We start from the raw sequence: 21939 nt of genomic DNA on the forward strand, positions 1-21939 counted from the left end.
GCTGCTGTTCGGCTGTGAGTCACTGAGTGAAGAAACACAATCTTCAGTCTGCGTCACTGTTTATTTCTCTGAGGCAGAAACAGAGTGAACCAAAGTGTCAGACGTTCACACAGACACACACGCGCACATACACATACACACAATATAAAAACTTTGTGTTCCAGCTGCAGAACATCTCTTTTTACCAGATGCATATTTTATTGAATGAGGTTCGGATTTTAACAAACTGCTAGAAAATAAAAACAGTTTAAAGAAAACAAATGAAAACTTTTCATCTTTGGGACAAAAGATGTTCAAAGAAATACAAAATGTACTCAGAAGAAATAAATAACCAATCAGAGAGAAGATACAGGACTTATTGTTGGCCAATCAGAGTAAAGACAGATTCATCATGGACCAATCAGGGAGAAAATATAGGACTTATTGTGGGCTAGTCAGAGTTGACTCTGCAGTCACATGATGCATAACAAAGGTGATGAAAGAAATTTTTACATGAGACATTTACAAACTGTACAACAGTTATTACAATAATATCAACACTAATGAAAAGAGACGCCATCTTCTTCTGGAGGTCACAGCATATCACATTCACCTGTCAGACACAGAGGAGGAGCAGGGGCTTATTGGATATGATGTTATGTGACCTCCATGGGCAGTGTGGTCTCCGACAGCCTATTCACACGTCTCTCCGAGTCGTTCGAGTCTCTGAGGACAAGAGCAGCCAATCAACCATCAGCGATGATATCATTTCCTCAAAGACAATTGACAACTAATGATGTCAGAGGAAGAATCCACCAGGAAGCTTCCAGTTTACATTACTTTAATGCCTAAAACACTGACAGTTGAGGAACATCTTGGTTTTCATTTTGCACCTACACCTGGACAGGTATATGTTTAACTAGGGCCACAACTAAGAAGCAGGTTTTGAAACAACCAAGGTAACCAAGTCCTGGTCTTCAGGGTTTTTATGCTACAGAGCTGGATCACTTCCTACCAGGATATATTACCATGGTAACTAATGCCGAACAGCTAACCTGTTCTGCAGCAGGTTATGTTGGAGTTTGAGATCAGAGTATAGAGGCCCCGCCCTCTGACCTATTGGGTCCCTAAAAAAATTACATCAATATGCGAGGATAGCCCAACAGAGCTCAGAGGGGATTGTTAGAAGATCCTCAGAAGACCAAGAGTTTTCAGAGACCACCAGAAGCGGTTTGATCCCTCAGACGATTTTTTTGTATGAGACATACAGCTTAATGAAATGGACTGAGATCCATCTGAGAACCTTTAGAGCCATTTGAGTCCAGAGACCCTCAGAGGAGCACTGATGGTCCACAGACTGTCTGTCATTACTTTAGCTCAGGACAGAACTGGATACAGAGACCAGAACCAGAACCCTGCAATGGATCAATGCAGTGACAGATGATGGAGGTTTATTGTTTCCAGGACTACGGACACAAAAACAGAGCTTTATGAATCAGGCAGTAAGTTCATCATCAGAACCAGAAACACATCATTAATCCAGCAGGAGTTCTTTACTCTGGTACAGAATTAGAGGGCAATATCAAAATATTACATGAAAACAGCACACAGAATTTCTAATATAGATGAAAAAATTCTAATAATATTAAATATAAAGTGGGAGATAATTAAGGTTAGTGGGCCATGAGAAGTAAATGAGTGGAAATATGAACAAATAGTGCAGTAAATACTGATGAGTGTGAGCTGAATGATGGAGCAGCAGTGATGGATCTTATTAGACAATAGTTCCCAATCACAGTGATCAGAGGGGATTATCATTAACCATGTGGCCACTTCGACCTGCACCGTTAATTTAAGGGAACACACAGAGTTGGACCGGTCAGATAATGGAAGCTTCTACATTATATATCAGATATGATAACTGACATTTAAAGTCAGTATCGTCTTTTGCCAGCAGTCCTTCTGTCGTTTGGAAGCTGCAGATTTAAAAGGTCTGGTGAATCAGTTTTGCTTTCAGCTTTCATTATGTTTTTCAATTCTTAAAACTTTTTAACGGCAATACCTTTTTTGGTGAAGTGAGCCAATCTGCTGGAGAAGTGTCCCTGTTCCCTATTGGCCAATTGTTCATAACACCACCCTTTTTATGTCCACACACTGACAACCTGACAGGACAAAATTTTTTTTTACTGAGTTGATAACCAGTGTTGTGGGACCAAAACTCACAAGTGAGGAAGCTGGATCATTTGAACATTACTGGGGTTTGTGAATCCCGCTCTGTGGTACAGGAACCTGGACAGGCGTGAGTGTTTACCTGGCGGTGGTGACTTTGGGCACTCGGTCAAGGCTGGCGGCGACACTGGCAAGCTTTAAGGCAGAGGTTGGGGGTGCAGAGGGTCGAGGATTGTGAGGGTGCGCAGGGGATACGGCCCCCACCTGGCTCCTCTGGTTGGGGAGGGACTGGGGGGAGGAAGAGGAGGAGGAGGAGGCGGGCAATGACCCCCGGGCTGAAAGCCCCGACCTGCTGAGAGAGGAGGAGTAAGGTGGCCTGGAGGGACCTGAGGAGTAGGATTATCAGCGTTAGTGGTGTGAATCTTCAGGATATTGTATGGTTGTTGTGCATCTGCAGCACTGACTGTCTCATCAGGACCAGTACAGTCCTCCTCAGCCTGCTTGTCTAGCTCACCTGAAGGATGGACTCCATTGATACTGGGCCTTTGGGGTCTGATGTCACTGTTGATGTAAGTGTGAGGTGGGGGAGGGGCGCTGATGACAGCTGAGGCGGCAAACTGAGCACTGGCTGAGTCCAGAGTCTTGGAACTGGACTCACCTGATTGTGTGGACTGGGACCAGATATGGACAGAGTGAAACTCTGATAACTCAAATTTGCTAACACATTTTTTCTTGTCCTGGCTGTCCTTGTCCAGCCACTCATCCTCTATGTTACCTGTGCTCTGTGTGTCGCTGTCTGTCCACAGGACGCCATGTTGTTCTGTAGCTGCAGCTGCTCCAGCTGTTGTTTCTGCATCTGGACCAGCTGTTGTTGGTGACTGTTGTACTGCTCCTCAGTGATGCCGCCTCCTGGTGTAAACAGACACCACATGGTAACGCACTGAGCCGTCTCTATGTTAAGAGTGCAAAAGCTGCTTGTATTTTAACTCAGAAGAATAAATAGATTTTAGGCTCTGTACATTACTGTAGAACAGACTTGCATTTCAGTTGTCAGTGTAAAATTCACAACGGAATGATTTAAAAGATTGTACATATGTTTTTCAGTTTCAAAAAATGTACAAAGAAAATGTAAATAAAAAAAAAATATATATACACTCACCGGCCACTTTATTAGGTACACCTGTCCAACTGCTTGTTAACACTTAATTTCTAATCAGCCAATCACATGGCGGCAACTCAGTGCATTTAGGCATGTAGATATGGTCAAGACAATCTCCTGCAGTTCAAACCGAGCATCAGTATGGGGAAGAAAGGTGATTTGAGTGACTTTGAACGTGGCATGGTTGTTGGTACCAGAAGGGCTGGTCTGAGTATTTCAGAAACTGCTGATCTACTGGGATTTTCACGCACAACCATCTCTAGGGTTTACAGAGAATGGTCCGAAAAAGAAAAAATATCCAGTGAGCGGCAGTTCTGTGGGCGGAAATGCCTTGTTGATGCCAAAGGTCAGAGGAGAATGGCCAGACTGGTTCGAGCTGATAGAAAGGCAACAGTGACTCAAATAACCACCTGTTACAACCAAGGTAGGCAGAAGAGCATCTCTGAACGCACAGTACGTCGAACTTTGAGGCAGATGGGCTACAGCAGCAGAAGACCACACCGGGTGCCACTCCTTTCAGCTAAGAACAGGAAACTGAGGCTACAATTTGCACAAACTCATGGAAATTGGACAAGAGAAGATTGGAAAAACGTTGCCTGGTCTGATGAGTCTCGATTTCTGCTGCGACATTCGGATGGTCGGGTCAGAATTTGGCGTCAACAACATGAAAGCATGGATCCATCCTGCCTTGTATCAACGGTTCAGGCTGGTGGTGGTGGTGTAATGGTGTGGGGAATATTTTCTTGGCACCAATTGAGCATCGTTGCAACGCCACAGCCTACCTGAGTATTGTTGCTAACCATGTCCATCCCTTTATGACCACAATGTACCCAACTTCTGATGGCTACTTTCAGCAGGATAATACGCCATGTCATAAAGCTGGAATCATCTCAGACTGGTTTCTTGAACATGACAATGAGTTCACTGTACTCAAATGGCCTCCACAGTCACCAGATCTCAATCCAATAGAGCATCTTTGGGATGTGGTGGAACGGGAGATTCGGATCATGGATGTGCAGCCGACAAATCTGCGGCAACTGTGTGATGCCATCATTTCGATATGGACCAAACTCTCTGAGGAATGCTTCCAGCACCTTGTTGAATCTATGCCACGAAGAATTGAGGCAGTTCTGAAGGCAAAAGGGGGTCCAACCCGTTACTAGCATGGTGTACCTAATAAAGTGGCCGGTGAGTGTATATAATAGAGACAGAGACACACAGAGAGAGAGAGAGAGAGAGAGGGTGCAAAATCATAATAGCATTACATCGAGGACCTTTACATAAAAAGCAAGTCATGAGCAAACACCTGGTGGCAATAGAAGGAAAAATTTCCTTTAAAAAGGCAGAAACCTCAGACAGAACCTGACTCAGAATGAGGGTATTACCGTGTACTATCATGAAGGGAACTAAGTTAAAAACAATGAGATTAAAAATCTGATTTTTTGATCCAGGACATGAAGAATGACTTCAGAAGGAGGTGTCTCAGAATGGGGGCTGCTTGGTATAAATATGTGGGACAGTAACTGGTCATGATGTTGAACAGGTGTCCTTCAGCGGGAACAGCGATGTTGTACTTCCTCATTAGGTTGCATGTGTTCAATTTGGACGTCTGATGACCTGGTCTCTTGACTATGAAAGGTTAAAGTGAGAGGTGACCCTACAGCCATCCTCCATAGCCAGATTCTTCCCAATATCAGATCCAGATCAGACTGTACAGATGCCCTTCAATCCAAAATGAGGCCCTATCTGCCAGGCTGTGATCTCACAGTCTCTAGTCCAATTGGCTCAAATTTGGCACCATGTGTAACAACTGAAACTTGCACAAGTCTTGTGTGTTGCAGTGTTGTATGTTCCATTGCATTGTGCATGTTGTTGCACTTTGTTGTTGTCTGAATCTACTCCAGGGGCCTTGTGGTCACATTTTGAACCAATAAAAATCGCTCCTTAGAGTCTGGAATAAGATGAACCCAAGTCATCCTCTTGTCCTGAATAGCTTTCATCTTCATTCTGTGCTGATGAACTGAACATACAATCGCTCACCTGATTCAGAGTGATGGTCAGGTGACAGACGACAGGTGAATCTGTTCACTGGTGCCAACCCTGTGGTCCTACTGCTGGTATCCCTCTGAACCTGCAGCTGTCTGGGTCTGAAGCAGTACCTCCTCAGGTTCTGGATATTGTTCAGAACTTCAGTCAAGGAGGGGAGGAGGGGTCCTGAAGGTTTCTGATCCAGATCTCGGAGGACACAGGCATTGGTTCTTGTCCTGAAGACTGGATGATTAGATGAGTCTAGCTGCTTCAGTGCTGGATCCAAAACTGAGGAAGCTCTGTCCAGGATGATCCTGATCAGTGAGAGGAGGCATTGATGAGTGAGAAAGAAAGATCTGAAGGTGAAGCAGGAAGGTGAAGGTGTGAACTGAACAGGTGTGAGCAGTTATGAATGTTAAACCATCTCATCTTGGAGCTTCACTATAGCGATGGAAGGACTTAACCTCTGGGCTTGATGGTTTTAGCAGGAAGCAATGTAGCTAAGCCCCAACAAAAGGTGTAATTACCTGCCCCCACGTCCTATTCTGCGGCGGCTCAATCCCATCCAATGAGGAGGCAGGGACAGTTCGGCCAGAGAGTGGCGCAGATGAAGAGGAAGGACAGCTGGATGATCAACTCCACTCGTTTGCTCTGTACAAGGCTATGGAAGTAACCACACATGAACATTTTAGAAGCACCAGAAGAAGCCCTTAGAAGCCCCCCCCCGCTTGCATACAGGCCTCGCGGTGCTGAAGACCACAGGTGAACACACCTGCCGTCTGCGCCGAAAACACATCTACAATTAAATTGTATAAACTGCAGTTTCTGTCCGAGACAATGCAGAGCAGTTCAACTGGAATATGTGGAGCTGTCCAAATACCTCTGACCGGGATTGTAGATACCAAATACAAAGGTTGTGTAGAATCCACCTGTGGTGATGGAATACTCACAGAAAGATATTGACATCCAGCTTTCCTCCTGAAGACAAAGACACCATCTGAATTACTCTCTTCATCAGGTGAAGATGGAGGAGACTGAGGACACAATGAGAACCAGGGTCACATGTGGATAGTCAGCATTCAATCTAGTCATTTGAAACTGAATGAGGCTCGGACAGATGTTGCTGACCAGTGGCGGCTGACAGTCATCCTCCCCGGAGCTGTGGAAGTCGTACTGCTTGATATCAGCCTGGTTGACTGTGTAAGGGCCAGAGAGCCAACCGGCTCGTCGCTGTGGAGCAAACAATCTGTCCCGTCTGACATTCTTCTTCTTTGGTCTGAGCAGGTCAAAGGGAAGATCCTCTCTGATGAAGTCCTGTTGTTTCTGCAGTTAAGACCCAGACCATCTTTAACTGAAAGGAGGAGACCGAGTCTTCCTCACATTCTACAAGCAGACACACACCCTAACCCTAGCGTTTACAGGAAAGACAGACACGCGCGCACACACACACACACACACACACAGATGTTTATACCTTGACCTCAGTCTTGTTTCTGCTGCCGTTGCTCAGAGTCACTGCTGTGCTGTAAACTGGTTTCTCCACCAGGGGGAGTGAGACCTCTCTGAGGATGTCCCCACTGAAGTCTCCCATCTGATACCTGAACAAATGGCAAACAAATACATCTGAACAGACGAAGCAACAACACAAAATCACGACATTCAGCCTGCAACAATCATGATCAGAACTCTCAAGAGCCAATTAGTCTCTCAGATCTGAGGTCATGTGTTAAGGCCTTAGGAGGCACTGGATGGTTTAGTTGAGTGTGTATCAAAAATCTTTATTTTAATGTAATGCACACATCTTTTGTTAGTTTTCATAACTAAATGTATCCCATAATTCACCAGTGTATGAGACTCACAAAGGGTTTCTAATATGTGACTCTGGAGAGGAATCTGCACAGGTTCTCCTTCATGAAACCCATTCAATCTAGCTACACATCTGTCAACATCTGTCAAGTCCTATCAGAGAAAAATAAACACAAAGCGAAAACTTCAAAATAAAATCCCTTGTTTATTGTTTTATTCTTCTCCAATCTCTGTAGTCACTAGTGTACATAAGGTGCCACAAACTTCATTTGGGGCTTCCTGTCTGACAGGGTCAGCTCACAACAGTATGTGTGATTGAACCATAATGATGACAATGTGATGACAGATGAAGATGCTTCACCCATCGGTTTTTTAACATCAAGAGCAGTTGTGGAGCTCCATCCTCACCTCTTCTCCACCACCTCCAGGGTGAGGTGCAGCAGTTCCCTTTTGGACTTTTCCCTCCTCTTGATCATTTCCAGGATGGTGACAGTTCGACTGAACTCTCTCCTCAATCTCAGCATCTTCTCATACGACGCTTCGTCATTCTTACGGTTCTGAGGTAGACAGAGCATCAACTTGTGATTAGTTTGTGATCACTGTCAGTGAAGTGAAGGTAAAGCTGCACACTCACCTTCCTGGTCTGCATCTTCTCTGTCCTCCGTCTGAAGGCCACATAGGCGTCATTGTTGGTGGAGCCATCTCTTTTCTCCTGTTTGATGTGAGCAATCAGTGACGGACCCCGACAGTTCTTCCTCTTCCTCACCCAGTAATCATACACTGATTTCAGCAGGTAGTCATCCTCGTTAAGCAGCAGCTTTGCCTCTGTTAGAGAAACCAGCTGAAACCAGAACAAATAAAAAAGTTTGGGTTCAGTATGGAAAAACAGGTTCTGTTTGTTACATTCGTATGTGTATGTGCATTTTTGTTTGTAGTGTTCAGCCAATTCATGGATTTTATAAAGGCAAACAATTTTTAGAAATGTTTCAGTCAGCACAGAGACAGGCAAAGCAAAAGTGATTAATAGTAACTACCAGTATGATGCATTGGATATAAATAACCCTTCGAACTCTAACCTTCACCCTTATCAGGTTGTTTTAAACTGGTCCTTTTCTTATGTTTCTACCTGACAATTCTTTGTAGAACTCATTTATAAATTCTCCAAAAACTCTAAAATATCTTGCAGGGTTCCCCTGAGCGCCGTAATGGTGTTGTTTAATGTATTACATTTTATTCTGTTCTCTCATCAATGACCAGTTGTGGTTTTTGCATATGTAATACCTTTTTTATGTTGAACTAGCCTGGACAAAAATTGCTGTACAAATAAACTTGATTTGCTGAGGGTATATATGATCAGCTGTGCATTACCTGGTGTGTGCTGGCCTTCTCCAGTCGGTCCACCATGGTTTCAAACTGCAGAGGTCTGATTTCCATCTTTCTGTTGAGTCTGTTGAGCAGCGTCTCGTCCTCTGAGTCCATGTCATAGTCTGGCTGTTCCAGGTCCAGACCCAGAGCTACAGGGGTTCAAACCAAATATCAATTATATTTGTAAGGACACACATCAGCGATAAGACATTGATCTGAGCTCTATGTTCAGTGCATAGGACAGGTGTGGTATAGGTGACGTTCAGATGTAGTAAAATTGTAGTGCAGGTGCAGGAAAGGTGTAATAGTACTTACGCTGTATGTGAATGAGCTGTTTGGGAACTCTGACCTCTCCTTTGTACAGGCGGTCGTAGTAGGTGGTGTTACTCTCTGCTTCAGGGACAGGGATCACCATGTTTTCCTTCTTCTCCCTGAACACCTGTTGGGCTGAGATTGCCCTCTGCAGGTGATGCTCCTGTAAGAACAGAGCTCCATATCAGCACCACCTCAACACATCCACTTCCTGTTGAAACTGGTCCATGGAGGGAGGGACCACTGACACCGGAGAGGACAATGAAGAGGAGGACTAACAACAACAGACCTGAAATTTTGACTCAGACCTAGACTCAATCACAACAAACTGTAGGTTGTGATCACTACGACTCAGTTGATTCAGAGCTGAGGGAGATCCTCGATCAGACCTCAGCCTTAACACACAGCAGCCTCGAAAACCTGGTCTGAGGACCGGGAGGTTTCAGTTAAGGTTCCACAAACTGTGGAGGTTTAACTACATAAACCTAGCTGGGTCTCTCATGAGGATCAGTTCATCTTAGAGGTTGAAACTCTATGAACCCCAAACATTGGCTGAATAAAGCGGAACTGAAGACAATGAGAAAAAGTTCAGCTCTGACCTTTTGCACAGAAACACCCAGTCTGCACTTTATGCTTCTGCGTTTACAAAAAGATTAAATGGATGAAGAGCTGGAATGATTATGGAATCTTTTCATCAGCGGAAAAACAACCCCGTAACATCATTTGTTGTTTGGGTGATCAGTGACAGATGTTTTCGTGATGGAAGCCAATCATCTGAAGAGCATGTGGCTGAATCAACTAGACCAAGGGTCTTTAGGTGCAGGCCTTATGTGTTTAGATGGCTTCTTCTAGGATACCATGATACAACGGTGCTAGTCTGCTATGATATGCTCACCTGTTTGAGGTTAGAGCTCTGAAATCAGCCCACTCTATCCTCAGAGAGTTTGGGATCGGTCAAGTTTGGACTTAAACCAGAAACCATCATCTTGTTTATGAAGCCTGACTGTCTGAAGCTAACGTTAAGCAGTGAGGCGAACACGTCCTGCGTCGCTCGTTGCTTTGGCTACTACGTAAGATGTTGGACGTCACCGCCACAAAACCCGTCTCCGCCGTTTGTCGCTGCGTTAAGAGCGTACAGCGCGCGTCAGGCTTACGCACGCTGCGTACATTCCCGCGTGCCGCCGCCTGCTTCTCGGAGGCGTACGGACAGATTTGTACGTAAAGACATCGTGAATGCTGCCGTGGCACGGAGCTAAGGCTAACAGACATACAAATAAAATAAAGCACGTCCGTACCAGCTCTTCTTCTTTCTCCATCCCAGTGGGCATCTGCGGGACGGCCCGGTTGATGGACACGCAGTCCGTCAGGTCCGGCAGGTCTCTGTTGCGGTAAACCGGGAGCGGTTTGGCGGCGTCTAGCGCTCGCGCCCGGAACGAGAGTTTACTCATTGTTTGCGCCAAATCAGCGACAACCCGAAGGACCGAATCCCGCCACAAACCCGCACCGATCCCGGCGTCAATCCGCTCCGGACGCGACTGTGTCGGCCGTGGCAGAGCTCATCGGTGTCCGCTCTTCCTGTGGCCGGCGTGAAGAGCCATCGGCGTGCGGCCTTATTGGTTCGTCGGGGCCGTCTGTCCAGACTGGTCCGCTCCCTGTGCCGCGGAAAACATGGCGGACATGTCCACACCAGCGGCAAAGTTATCCCATCAGCCACCGCGGTACCCGTCAGAAGACCTCATGTCCGATGTGAGAGTGCGCGCGCAGCTCCTGCAGATTAGAAAAACAACAAAGCACAAAAAAGTTTTCAGTCGTTCTGAAACTTTAATGGACGTGTAATGGAACCCCAATCTAATGTAATAGAATGTAATAGAACCATAATATAATCTAATAGAATTATAATGTAATAGAACTGTAATCTAATGTCATAGAATTATATTATAATGTAATAGAAATATAATCAAACGTAACAGAACTGTTAAAGAGCTGTAAGACAGGTCACGACAGTCAGTTTGGGTTATTTAAAACTGAAGAGGAGGATGATGGTGAAGATGGAGCCAGCTCCATCTGGCGAGCTTCACATGAATAAATGAGTCCGAGTTAAATAATTTAAATACATTTTATTTTTCCTTGAACTCAGATGAGTTGATGAAAATTCAGTGACATGTTTGTCAGCTGAGTCTGAACATCGTCAGTTTGTCTCCACACCGAATCGACCACAAACGGAAGGAGAAACCCACTTTTCAAAATATATGTGAAACAAAGGCATGCTCTTAATGTTCACTGCAAACTGGGGAGAGGGAGTTTAACGTTCTTACTTTTTCTCTTTTTAACTAGAAGTTTTATTCATCAGCAGAAAACAGCCTAACACTGATCAACTATGCTAATCAGCAGCTCAACTGGTAGTCATTCTTTGGTCCTGAAGAGGAGAAACTAGAATAAAGTCATGTTTGGATTGTCATGGTCTGAGTAGATCCATGGAAACACCAGAATTATTGATTATCAATGATGAAGACAGATAGACAGATGAGTCATCAGAACAAAAAAACAAAAGTCAGACATCAAAGCTGCCAACCACCTCTGGCTTTACAGTGTGTCAGGACTCGATCACAACTTCTCCTCTGACAGAACAGAAACAGAAGAAAAAACTTCCAATTTGGCTGGCGGTGACTTCCTGTCTGAACAATAAGCTAATGGATAAACTCTTCTCTCTATTTATAATAATAATCTCGATATATACATACAGCAGTGATAAAGACATTCAGAAGCTGTTTCTTATTGGCATCACATCAGAGAAACAGTGTGAATAAAAACATAATTTGCCCTTTTATTCTGAAATCATCATGTCATTGTAGAAAATGTCTTTTATTTGTAGTAAAAAAACAAGAACTGACGAGAAACACTGCACCATGTTGTCCCCTAGTTCAAAGAGACACTGATCACTCCTGAGACTCTCCTGCAACCAGAGGTCACCTGACCATCCCATGGCACCCCACAATCATCTAACCACCCCACAGTCGCCCCAGAGTTGCCAATCCACCTGACATTCGTTGGATCAACTTCAGCTGTAATTGGAGACAGTGTTTACTGAGGGAGTCCCTGCTCCGTTCCAACTGGTCCTGAGCCTTGTTATAGACTCGACTCTTTCGGTGAGTAGTCCACATTGGTTACCATGGTAACAACCGTGACAATATCCTCAGGCATCGTGATGGTCGTCTGCCGCTGCATTTGTACAACTCGCTCCTCCACGCAGCCAGCCGACAGCCGAGCCTCAGCCTCATGATCCCAGCACTCCTCCACAGTCTCACACAGCATAGCCATACCCTGGAGGGGGACCAGACAAGTTACACCACGCTGCATCATGAGCAATGTAGACAACGTGGCGTAAACCGTGTTAATGAATATAGAGCAGTGCATAATAGGTAGTGTAGTCTCACAGCATGTTTCTGCCAGCACTCTCTGAGCAGTGGTCTCAACTTCTTGTGGACCACCACCTCCTGCATGTCCTCCAGAGATGGATGCTGACCAACCTCCTCTTCAAACGGCAGCATGTACTCATCCACTGGACCTGCGCCAGAGACAACGGGGACCACTAGAGACCATCACAGACCAGAAACTATCAGAGAGCACCTTCAGCGGTCCTGAAGGCTGCAGGAAGTCATAGTGACCACCAGGTGTCACCAATCCTCCTTCTGTTGTTGTTCATTGACACCCTCACACATATTCACTATCCCCCTGCACAATGACATCAGAACCCTGCCCCCATGACCATTGAGACAGTGTGTAAGCTGTTACCGTCAGCAGCTTTGCACCGTGAGGCCAATTCCCATAGCACCAGGCCCAGAGCATACATGTCGATCCTCAGGAAAGCATCTCTCTGGAAGTTGATGGCCCCCTCCAGGACCTCGGGGGCCATGTACCTCCTGGTCCCAACCTGATACAGACAGCGTCACAATTACTTACAGGCCCCAGAGAAGGTGGGGTGAGACAAAGGTGTCAATAACTTGTGAACTCACCTGTCCATGGGTGTCTCCTGGAGATTTCCCTGCCTCAAACCTGAGAGCGAGGCCAAAGTCAGCAATGCAGGCAGTCAGGTTGGACTTCAGCAGGACGTTCTTACTCTTAAGGTCCCTGCAAATTCATACAGTGAGACCTCCTCTGTGACAGGACTTCTGCGCACCTGAGTTATTGGGTATGAAGCAGTCTATTTTGTAGTGTGTGGATTGAGTAGCATGCAATGTGTGGAGTGTGTGTACCTGTGTGCAATGGCAGGTTTGTGCCCATCCCTGTGTCCAGGTATGTCTTCGTGCAGGTAGGACAGACCACGGGACATGGACTGAGCGACGACACACAGTTCAGACCAGGATAAAACATTGGCCTTAAGATAGTCTGTCAGAGAACCCTGGACACAGAGAACAGTGAGGACACAGAACAATGAGGCCAGAGAAAACATGAAGAGCAGTAAGCATAGAGAAGACAACAGTGAAGACAGACAGGAGTGAGAAAACAGTGAGAACACAATGAGGTAATTGATGGTCAAAACTCCAAGACACCGATCACAGATCAGAATACATTTGCTTGTTGTCCCTGAAATGAAAACAATCATCAGTAGCAAGCATCACCTTGTCATGGAAGGCGGTGATGAGCCACAGCTCCATCTCCATGTTACTTCCTCTCTTCTCTGCTCCGATGAACTGCAGCAGGTTCTCATGTTTCATCCCATTCAGGTTGTAGATCTCAAACTCATTCTGCCACGACTGTTTGTCCTGAACACACAGGTCAGAGGTCAGTGCCATGCACAACGTCAGCAGCTCAATGATCAAAGGTCAGATGACTTCTGTGGAAGTTTGTCTCTCTATGTGGATGTCTGTCATTATGTGTTGACATCTGTCTGTGGGTGATGTCTGAATATGTGGATGCCTATCTCTCTGTATGTGGACAGCACTGACCTGTATGGGGAAGATTTTGACAGCCACGTATTCAGTGAGCAGCTGAGCCTTCCACACGCAGCCGAAGCGCCCCCTGGCTTTAATCTCCAACAACTGCAGCGGCTTCTGGCCCAGGATGGGGGAGGGGGGTAGGGGTGAAGGGTCCTGGAGGGAAATAATGGAAACAACAGCCTGAATTATATGGAGGTGGTCAAGACTCTAACCCTGATCCTACTTCTATATTTTTCTGTATTATCTGTATTTTACAGTGTGCAGTTGACATGGAATAGCTTTCCCACTGCTGCCCTCCATTTATATTGATCACATTATTCATTCCATTGGTTTCCTGATCAATATGGCAGCAACAGGTAAAGCTGACAGTGACTTTACAGAGCATCCTCTGCTGGACCACAGGGTGCAGACTGAAAACATGACGGTTCTGACAGGTGAACAGGTCGAAACCAGCTGGATCAGATTTTGGTCCAAGTTAGGACCAGAGGGAGGTCTGGACCTGATCCACAGTAGAGTTTACACCTGATCCAGAGTCCAGTCTGAACTGTGGTGAGACCAGAGGGAGGTCTGGATCAGGTCCAGAATCCAGTCTGCATGCTCTTCTTGCTTTCATGCTGATCAGCACACAGACATCTCTCCCTCCATGCAGAATGACAAACAATGTCACAGAGCAAAAATAAAAACATCAACAAACAATTGTAACAGCGACAGGGGCCTTTGTGTATTCAACATGAAGTCCTGGAGGAAGAAGATCAAGATGCAAAATAAAAGCACAGCAGTGATGAAGCTTCAGTTCTAGCCTTACCTCAATCATTATGTGAAAGGCGTGCTAAGAAGCGGGGAGAGAAACAATTACAGTCAGACACACACCTCAACACACACCCGAACGCATAACTGAAACACAGAGATGGTGATAATGACGTTGTTGATGATAATAATGATGATGGATGATGATGATGATGATGATGATGATGATGATGATGACAATAATAGCAGTGATGGTGACAATAGCGATGATGTTATCCCTGGCTTCCATGTGGTGAGCCAGTATGGACCAGTATGAAGAGCATCAGGTCACACCAGCTCCTTGTGTCATACAGCTGTGTGCAATGTTCTAAATACAACGGAAGAAGATCCTCACTGAAGAAGCCCAGTGACTGTGTCTCTTACCTGTGTGGGCACCAGCACAGGTGGGTACACCAGTTTGTGGTGTCGGTACATCCAGAAAGAGAGGAGGACGATGACAGTAATGGCCATGACGGGAACCAGGGAGTATATCAAAGTGGTAAGCACTGGAGGTGGAGACATCACCGGTTTGTTTGTTGCTATGGAAACATATACATTTGAGACACTAGGAACATCAGCCATTAGGAGACATTAAGAGACACTGGCAAAAAAGACTAGATAGTCCAGAGACCAGTGAACAGGTGTATCTTACTGGGTGGCTGATTGTCAGGGTTGTAGAGGAACTTGTAGTTACACAAATTGCCTTCACAGCAGCAGAAGAAGACTTCAGGCGAATCTTTCTTCTCCACACATTCACGCCTATCAAAAGCAACAGTCAGATACAACAATAACAACAGCAGTAAGGTGTGAGAGGTTTGTAAGCAACCAAGGTTAGATCATTGAGACCAGAACAACTGGGCTCAAAAACAGCCTCTACCCAGAGGCTGTTATAAAGTGAACTCCATGCCCCATTAAACACACTTTCATTTTAGTGTAGGATTAATTATTATAGATTATTTTGTTGATCATTTTTTTACTTGTTATAGTTTACACTTCCTAACCTGAGTGCAGCAAACCAACCTTGAACCTTCAACAGCAACAGTAAAGTGTGAGGGGTTTGTCACCAACAACAGTGAGATATGCTAACACATAACTGAAGAAAGGTTTGCTGTTCTCAGTGTTCAGGGTTCTAATCTGAGTCCATAACACTGGAGAACATCATTTCCACCAGCACAGAACTCGTACTACTCGTCATATTCTACATTCATCCACTGACCCAGGGGGCCCCTGCAGAGTCAGGGAGCCCAGGACCACAGCCTGTACGAACTGTCTGCTCATACTTTGAAAATGAGTGAGTCAATGTGAGCTAACGTTGAAGACACAAGACCAACACAAAGATACATAAGACCTCTAGCTCCCGTCTCAGTGATTTTATCATATAGTCACAGTTTCACTGTGATACTAGATCCTCTAACGAGTTCTGCAGGTTAATGCTTTATCGTGGAGGAACATCATCACAGAGAGGTCACAATGAACTACATCAAGATTTTGTTGAGTTTTGAGCTAACCAAGATCCCAAATGTCCCCATACCTGTCATAACAGTTGACATCATCCAGCCAACAGCCCTGTTTGACCACCTGGATGGCTCCTGACATGTTCTTCCAGGTGGCAAAGCAATGCACCCTCTTATCTTTCTCCCCAGCACAGGTCACAACTCCGCTGGCATTCACACCGCCCTCTGATGCTGAAGAGGAGGATGAAGGGCTATAGTTGAAGTGGATGCACTTTTGAGTCTCTGAACGACCCAGAATGGCACCTAAAAGGAAAAGAAAGAGTACGTCAGCGTCCAGGGGCACCTGGTCGTCCATAGGAAGGACATCAGTTAGTCATTGACACACAAACAGAATCACGCACATGGCTCTCATACATTTGTTTGACTGTGACTATGCAGCTGGCTCCATCCCCAGTTTGAACTTATAAATTATAGAGAATTTACATAGCACAGCTCTGTTAGCCTTCACAACAGTGGTCATATGACCTTTTTCCTCAAATTTTTATGAATGGCATGAGTGAATAAGACAGTGAGCAGATGATGCTCAGGTGTTCACATTATCGGAGAATCAATCATCTGAACAGAACAAGATCTCTGGACGGCTCCGCCTCTTCCAGTCTGCTGCTTAACTCTGACCTGTGCAGAACTCTGCACTCTGGACCTGACACTGGTCCCTGTGGAGGATTTCAGTCTAATTGAAAGACTGAAGAGTGTCTTTCTGTGTGTTTGTAATGTTTACATTCAGTTTCTTTATTCAACATCTGTGGAATGTACTGGCTATTTTTATTTGAAAAAACAGGTAAAGTTCTGACACCCAGCAGCCAGGAATCAAGGAGGATGGAGGAAGGTAGCCCCCCTCCCAGTAACTACTGATACTAACTCTGACCCATAATCAGCAGCTCACTTTTAGCAGTTTCACAGCTCTATAGACCAGGTGACAACAGGAGACTTCAGTCGGTCTTCTGCTGGTGGTTTCCACCTGGATCTACTGGCATGCTGCTGGTCTACACCTCAAACCTACCATACATCTGCAACTCTTCCAGCACTTTGTCTAAAACAGTGTAAAACTCAAGATGTGATGGAACAGACACTTATCAATCTGCTGTTTGATTTCAGTGTGTGGAAACTGAAATGATCAATACTTTATAGCCAAGACACACATATTGTTGGTACAGCACTTGAAGGTTTGACAGCAATCATTGTCCGGTTTCCTCAGAACAAGGACAGACCTGATCCTGAATCTCTGGTCAACAGTGAAAGAGCCTCCTCTCAGCTGTTCACTGAGCATGCTCTGTAAATCAGGGTTCAGCTTCCCCAAATCCTTCCGTATTACACCGGTTTGCTAACAATAAGTGATTACAAATAATCAAATCGATGAATTAAAAACCATCTTTATTCATCAATGAGAAAATAAAACCACTTCATCACTCAGTCATCTGATGTGCGATTTTCAAAAAGACACGGGAATCTGTTTAGAGTCTGAACATCTCATAATTATCCCTAAACTAACTGACGGGTCAGTTAACTGTCAAATGATTGGCCCACTGTTTCAGGTACTGGCAGTGACAACAGACTCACCTGAGGAGCAGGAGATGAGGAACACACTGAAGGCCAGTTTGGTGGCTGAGCCCATTGTGAGTCCAGAGACGGAGATCCTTTGCTGTTATAATCCGAAGGAGACAACCAGAGTTCCCGTCCTGCTAAACCAACTTTGAGTGGCGGTGGACACCGTGAGCCTGCAACATGTCCCGGTCCGGAACTCGTCCAGGCCTTACCGGTTTACCGTGATAAAGTATGACACGTCAAACCAGGATGATGTGGGCTGCAGATACTACCAGTTAAATAGGCTCTGCTGGCCAAGTCACATCATCCCGCTGCTGGTTGTCCTCACTGGGATCAAACAACCAACAGGCCGTCAGTCTGTAAAGTTATCCACAGTTAGAGCCTGATGGACCCACAAACCGGCCTGATGAAGACAAATCACCCTGATGAGAGACACAAACCGGCCTGTTCTCAGGCAGCAGGACTTTTGGACATTTCTGTCGACTCGATTGGAGGCAGCTCCTGAGGCTGGCCGGTGCAGCGTCTCCAGGCTGTCCCTTAAATTCACAGAAACCTCCGTGTTTCTCCGGGCTGGTCACCCCGGAGGAGGAACCGAACCGGACCGGTCATATCGTGTTTATGCCAGTTTCACAAGAGGCTCTGCTCCTGGACGTCCTGGTGGTTTGATCCGGGATCAGAGTCCACACCTGGGACCGCCCTCAGCCTCCAGACGGCAAGCCGAGCTGCAGCCCTCAACCCGCTGCTGACAACCACAGCTCGGCCATCCAATGGCGACCGGCCCAGCTGGTTTGGAGCTTAGCTCCAAGGCTAGCTACTTTAGGGAGCGGTATCAGCAGAGACCGGGAAACCGCAGACCGGACACCGCGGACTCTCCTCCGGGCAGAAGCCACTTTTTTTATCCAACCGCTTGTAATAAAAATAAAACCCAGCGGTTAGTTTCCTCCCTCCGCGGTCCTCCAACTCGTCCTCCAGCCTCTGGAGCAGCAAGATGGCCGCCTGGCTCGGAATATTTTTGTTTTTTTCCTTCTTCTTCCTGCCGAGGATCATGAGTGACATCACCAGCAGCCAATAGGCTGCAAGGACCGGCTCACACTGAACCCTCCAACCAATGGACGGCGGGACTGTGACGTCAACGAGCTGGAATGACGGCAGAGGACCGCCCCCTGTTAGGGACGGGACCTGAGGACCGAAGGGACTGCCCAGGCGTCACCTTCCGCCTACCGGACCGTGGTTGGGGGTGCGGAGTCCGATTAATTCCTGAGATGGCTATTGTGTTTTGGTGCAGAGCACTCTGCTGAAACTTAAACCAGTAAGATGTTTAGGTGGCATTCATGACAACCTAAACTCCAGTTCTCCAACACTGCTGAGCTAGACACGGCCTACCTGTCACATGTAGCTTCTCTGTACTGCACCTTCACCTGAACCTAGATTCGTTTCCCATAGAAGACATACACAGGTGTAGACAATGGAGCATCAGGTCATCCTGATGTGAGAGGAGAGCTGCAGCAGGATCTGTTGCAGTTCCTGTGGGGTGTGTGTTTAGTGAGAAGAAATCAAGCTAAGCAGCCATGGCTTGCTGCTGCAGGTTTCAGGAGGTCAGACCACATCCAGTCTTCAAATCCAGCACAAGTAATGCTGATGTGGTCACAAGGAATATCTCAAGGACACTAAGTGTCCCATAATTTTTCAGGTAGTTAACAAAGAACATCAAGCAGACACAAAGTTCCATCCATCTATACAACCATTGTCTATAATCCCTATTCATCAGGATCATGGGGGTGCCGCAGCCAATTTCATCTATCTATCACAGGGTGGACATACAGTAAACAAACTACTTATGCTCACCCTCATGGCACCAGGCAATTTAGAGTCAGATGAAAACATAGCATACATTTACTGAAATACTTTGCTCAGTTGTGGCCTCCTCATGTGACTAAATGAGTACAGCTCTGCCCCATGTCAGAGGGGAAAACTGCAACGTCTGCGCAGCATATTTATTGACATCATGGTTGGGATATTTAGAAAATACAAAGCCTTTCTACAGATAATGCCAGCGTCATTGTTGCATCATTATAAAGGTCACAGCTGCTGTGCTTGTTTGGGTGAGCTTGGTAAAAGTGTAGTGCAAAGTGTCACTGTTTTTGGACAAACAAGTCAGTGAGCAACAATTAACGTTTTACAACAGATTGGAGCAGATTATACTACAAAATTACATATGTTTGATGGAGCAGAATTGATTTGCAACTAGGGCAGATATCAGTGATTGGCTCAAGGTCAGTCACATTACTCACTGCAGGGTGTATGGCTTCATATTAGTTAGTCTAAAGTTTTCACTTTCTCCACGGCTAACACCTACTAGGACTGCAGCATTCCCTATATTTAGTGCTGCCGTTGGTGTCTGACTCACTGGCAGCTGCCTGTTACCAGTTCAACCTCCCAGCTAGAAGCATGCAATGAGGATTGACCCTGTATTATCTCTTGTAGAAGCTAACCCTTGCTGTGCTTGCCCCTACAGATATAAAATTTTCACCAACGGCAGAACTGGCCCTCCAGGATCTTGGGCCCATCACAGCCCAGGCTACTGTGGCCAGTCTAAAAGAACCAGAGCCTTTCCCATTGGGAAGCATGATGATGGATGGATGCAGGTCTCAACATGAGATGCTCGAGGAACAAGGTGCAGTGCATCCTAGACAATAAAGACCATCCACTGCACGGCATCTTATCCAGACAAAAAAAAAAGCAGCCAGAGTAAGTGCTTGATACCAATGAACTGGAGTACACACCAGTTCAGGAGAGCTTTATCCCCACTGCAATGTGACTACATAACTGCTCAGTAGGGGGGGGGAGCTCATGACAGGGCTACACCCCCATTATTACGTATTTATTTGCACATTGGACATTAATGTAAAACTAGTTGCCTTCTTTTTACATTACCTATCTTGTTTTTATGTGATTATGTGTCTATGATGTTTTATGTAGGCTAATTTTATGTACCTGAGCTGCTGCCTTCAATCATGTCCCTTTGGGGATAAATGAAGTATCTATCGATCTGCTCATCTATCTGGTGGTGCTGCTGCTGCTGCTGATGGTGATGGTGATGCTGAGATGAAGGTGTACTGACATTATATCCCACCAGGGGGCACCATGACACCACGCCTCCTCCAGCTGGCTAAGGACTGAACTTTGAGCACATGGGACCAACACTCATGTTTAATTCAGATGGAATGTGGTTTCCATGGAAACATGATGGAAGACAGCAGCATTAAGCAAAGAACCAATGATCAGAGAAATCACAAAGAAATCTATCATTTAACCACAGACACAAAATCAAATCTTTGGCCACACCTCAGACCAAAACCAAAACTAAAATCAGATCCAGATCCAGGTCCAGAATCAGAATCTCTTGCAGACTCACCCGTTCAGCCTGATCTCAAACTGAAAACTGTTCAAGTTACTGTCGCAGTCCTTTTGGTCCCCCCATGGTCCCACTGTGGTTATGGTCCCTTTACGGTGCCATTGTACTGTAGTTCCACCATTGGAGCAATATGATGATGAATGGATTGTGGACGATCACGGTGATGATGATGAACGGAGGCCTGACATCGGTTCCCCTCATGCATTGCTTCATGTTGGCAGACTGAGAAAAGAGATAAATAAAATAGAAGAATTGACCTTTTGACCTCAGATCATTGACCGTCACAGGCAGAGGACAAAACAACACACACTTTCTGTTTACGTATATAACATCATCTATAATTAGAGCCAGGCTTTTATTTTGATTTCCCAGAATGCTAAAGGCTTTTATTTTTTGAGCCCTGACCCAAAGAGTTTGATCATCAGGCTGATTTCTGGCTTTAAGAAATGAAAAATTGCACTGATTTACAGAATAAAAGCTTGAGAGGAAAGACATAGAGGGTAAGTCTGCAGCTCAGCCCCACAGACAACATGCTTAATATCAACTGTTCAATCAATCAATGACTAAATCAACCAACTAACCAAAATGTCCTCTTCTGTAATTTCAGTAAACAGTTGATAACATTAATCCTGTGGTCCAGCTCAGTCTCTGGGTCTGAACCAGTCCAGTTTCTGGGGGTCTGGTTTGCCCTGCTACTGGGGGACCTCCTGAGTTTTCGCCCAGCTAAAAGGTGCTGTTGCTAAGTGACAGAGATTTAGCTCAGGAAGCGTCTCCTCCCCGCCGGCCACCAATCTCCAGAGCCAACACTAAAACCAAACGCACCAGAGGGCTTCCCAAACACGCCCATTCTTTACTTTGAGCAGTGCTTCCTGCTCGTGGATTCAGACCCGGAGGGGGAGCTTTCAGCTGAAGACAGAGTCCTGGTCG

The 21939-nt window shown here is 45.7% G+C and overlaps 2 protein-coding genes across 5 annotated transcripts; both read right to left on the reverse strand.

The window, feature by feature from the left end:
* Nucleotides 1–81: 81 nt before the first annotated feature.
* epc2 (enhancer of polycomb 2) lies at nt 82–10518 on the reverse strand. The gene is made up of 14 exons (XM_029529774.1): nt 10114–10518; nt 8822–8981; nt 8510–8655; nt 7776–7982; nt 7550–7698; nt 6810–6933; nt 6464–6658; nt 6286–6369; nt 5863–5996; nt 5348–5649; nt 2924–3057; nt 2663–2819; nt 2291–2534; nt 82–705 (listed from the first exon to the last, which is right to left on the reverse strand). Exons 1-14 carry the CDS (start codon nt 10264–10266, stop codon nt 636–638), a joined length of 2259 nt encoding a protein of 752 aa, XP_029385634.1. The 5' UTR covers nt 10267–10518; the 3' UTR covers nt 82–635.
* A 397-nt stretch (nt 10519–10915) lies between these two features.
* On the reverse strand, nt 10916–18622 carry acvr2aa (activin A receptor type 2Aa). Of its 4 annotated transcripts, none has more exons than XM_029530501.1 (11): nt 17613–18622; nt 16073–16298; nt 15194–15300; nt 14926–15047; nt 13765–13908; nt 13438–13581; nt 13072–13217; nt 12832–12946; nt 12611–12749; nt 12253–12407; nt 10916–12139 (listed from the first exon to the last, which is right to left on the reverse strand). In XM_029530501.1, the coding sequence occupies exons 1-11, from the start codon at nt 17665–17667 to the stop codon at nt 11945–11947; spliced, it is 1548 nt and encodes a 515-aa protein (XP_029386361.1). In that variant the 5' UTR covers nt 17668–18622; the 3' UTR covers nt 10916–11944. The 4 variants fall into 4 exon arrangements, with proteins under 4 accessions (XP_029386361.1, XP_029386360.1, XP_029386358.1 ...); XM_029530500.1 differs by having other exon boundaries at nt 12253–12383; nt 14926–15080; XM_029530498.1 differs by having other exon boundaries at nt 14926–15080.
* Nucleotides 18623–21939: the final 3317 nt, after the last annotated feature.

This window comes from Echeneis naucrates, chromosome 21 (genome assembly GCF_900963305.1).
Source record: "Echeneis naucrates chromosome 21, fEcheNa1.1, whole genome shotgun sequence".
NCBI lineage: Eukaryota > Metazoa > Chordata > Actinopteri > Carangiformes > Echeneidae > Echeneis > Echeneis naucrates.

Excerpts from the sequence above, each read along its gene's own strand:
- epc2 (XM_029529774.1), bottom strand. The coding sequence starts at position 10,266 with ATGAGTAAACTCTCGTTCCGGGCGCGAGCGCTAGACGCCGCCAAACCG. Across the intron at positions 6,370-6,463 it reads ATGACTGTCAGCCGCCACTG|TCTCCTCCATCTTCACCTGA; the intron begins GTCAGCAACATC and ends TTGTGTCCTCAG. Across the intron at positions 5,997-6,285 it reads CTGGATGTCAATATCTTTCT|CCTTGTACAGAGCAAACGAG; the intron begins GTGAGTATTCCA and ends TTACTTCCATAG.
- acvr2aa (XM_029530498.1), bottom strand. The coding sequence starts at position 17,667 with ATGGGCTCAGCCACCAAACTGGCCTTCAGTGTGTTCCTCATCTCCTGC. Across the intron at positions 13,909-14,925 it reads CTGTGCTGGTGCCCACACAG|GACCCTTCACCCCTACCCCC; the intron begins GTAAGAGACACA and ends ATTTCCCTCCAG. Across the intron at positions 13,582-13,764 it reads TCAAAATCTTCCCCATACAG|GACAAACAGTCGTGGCAGAA; the intron begins GTCAGTGCTGTC and ends CTGTGTGTTCAG.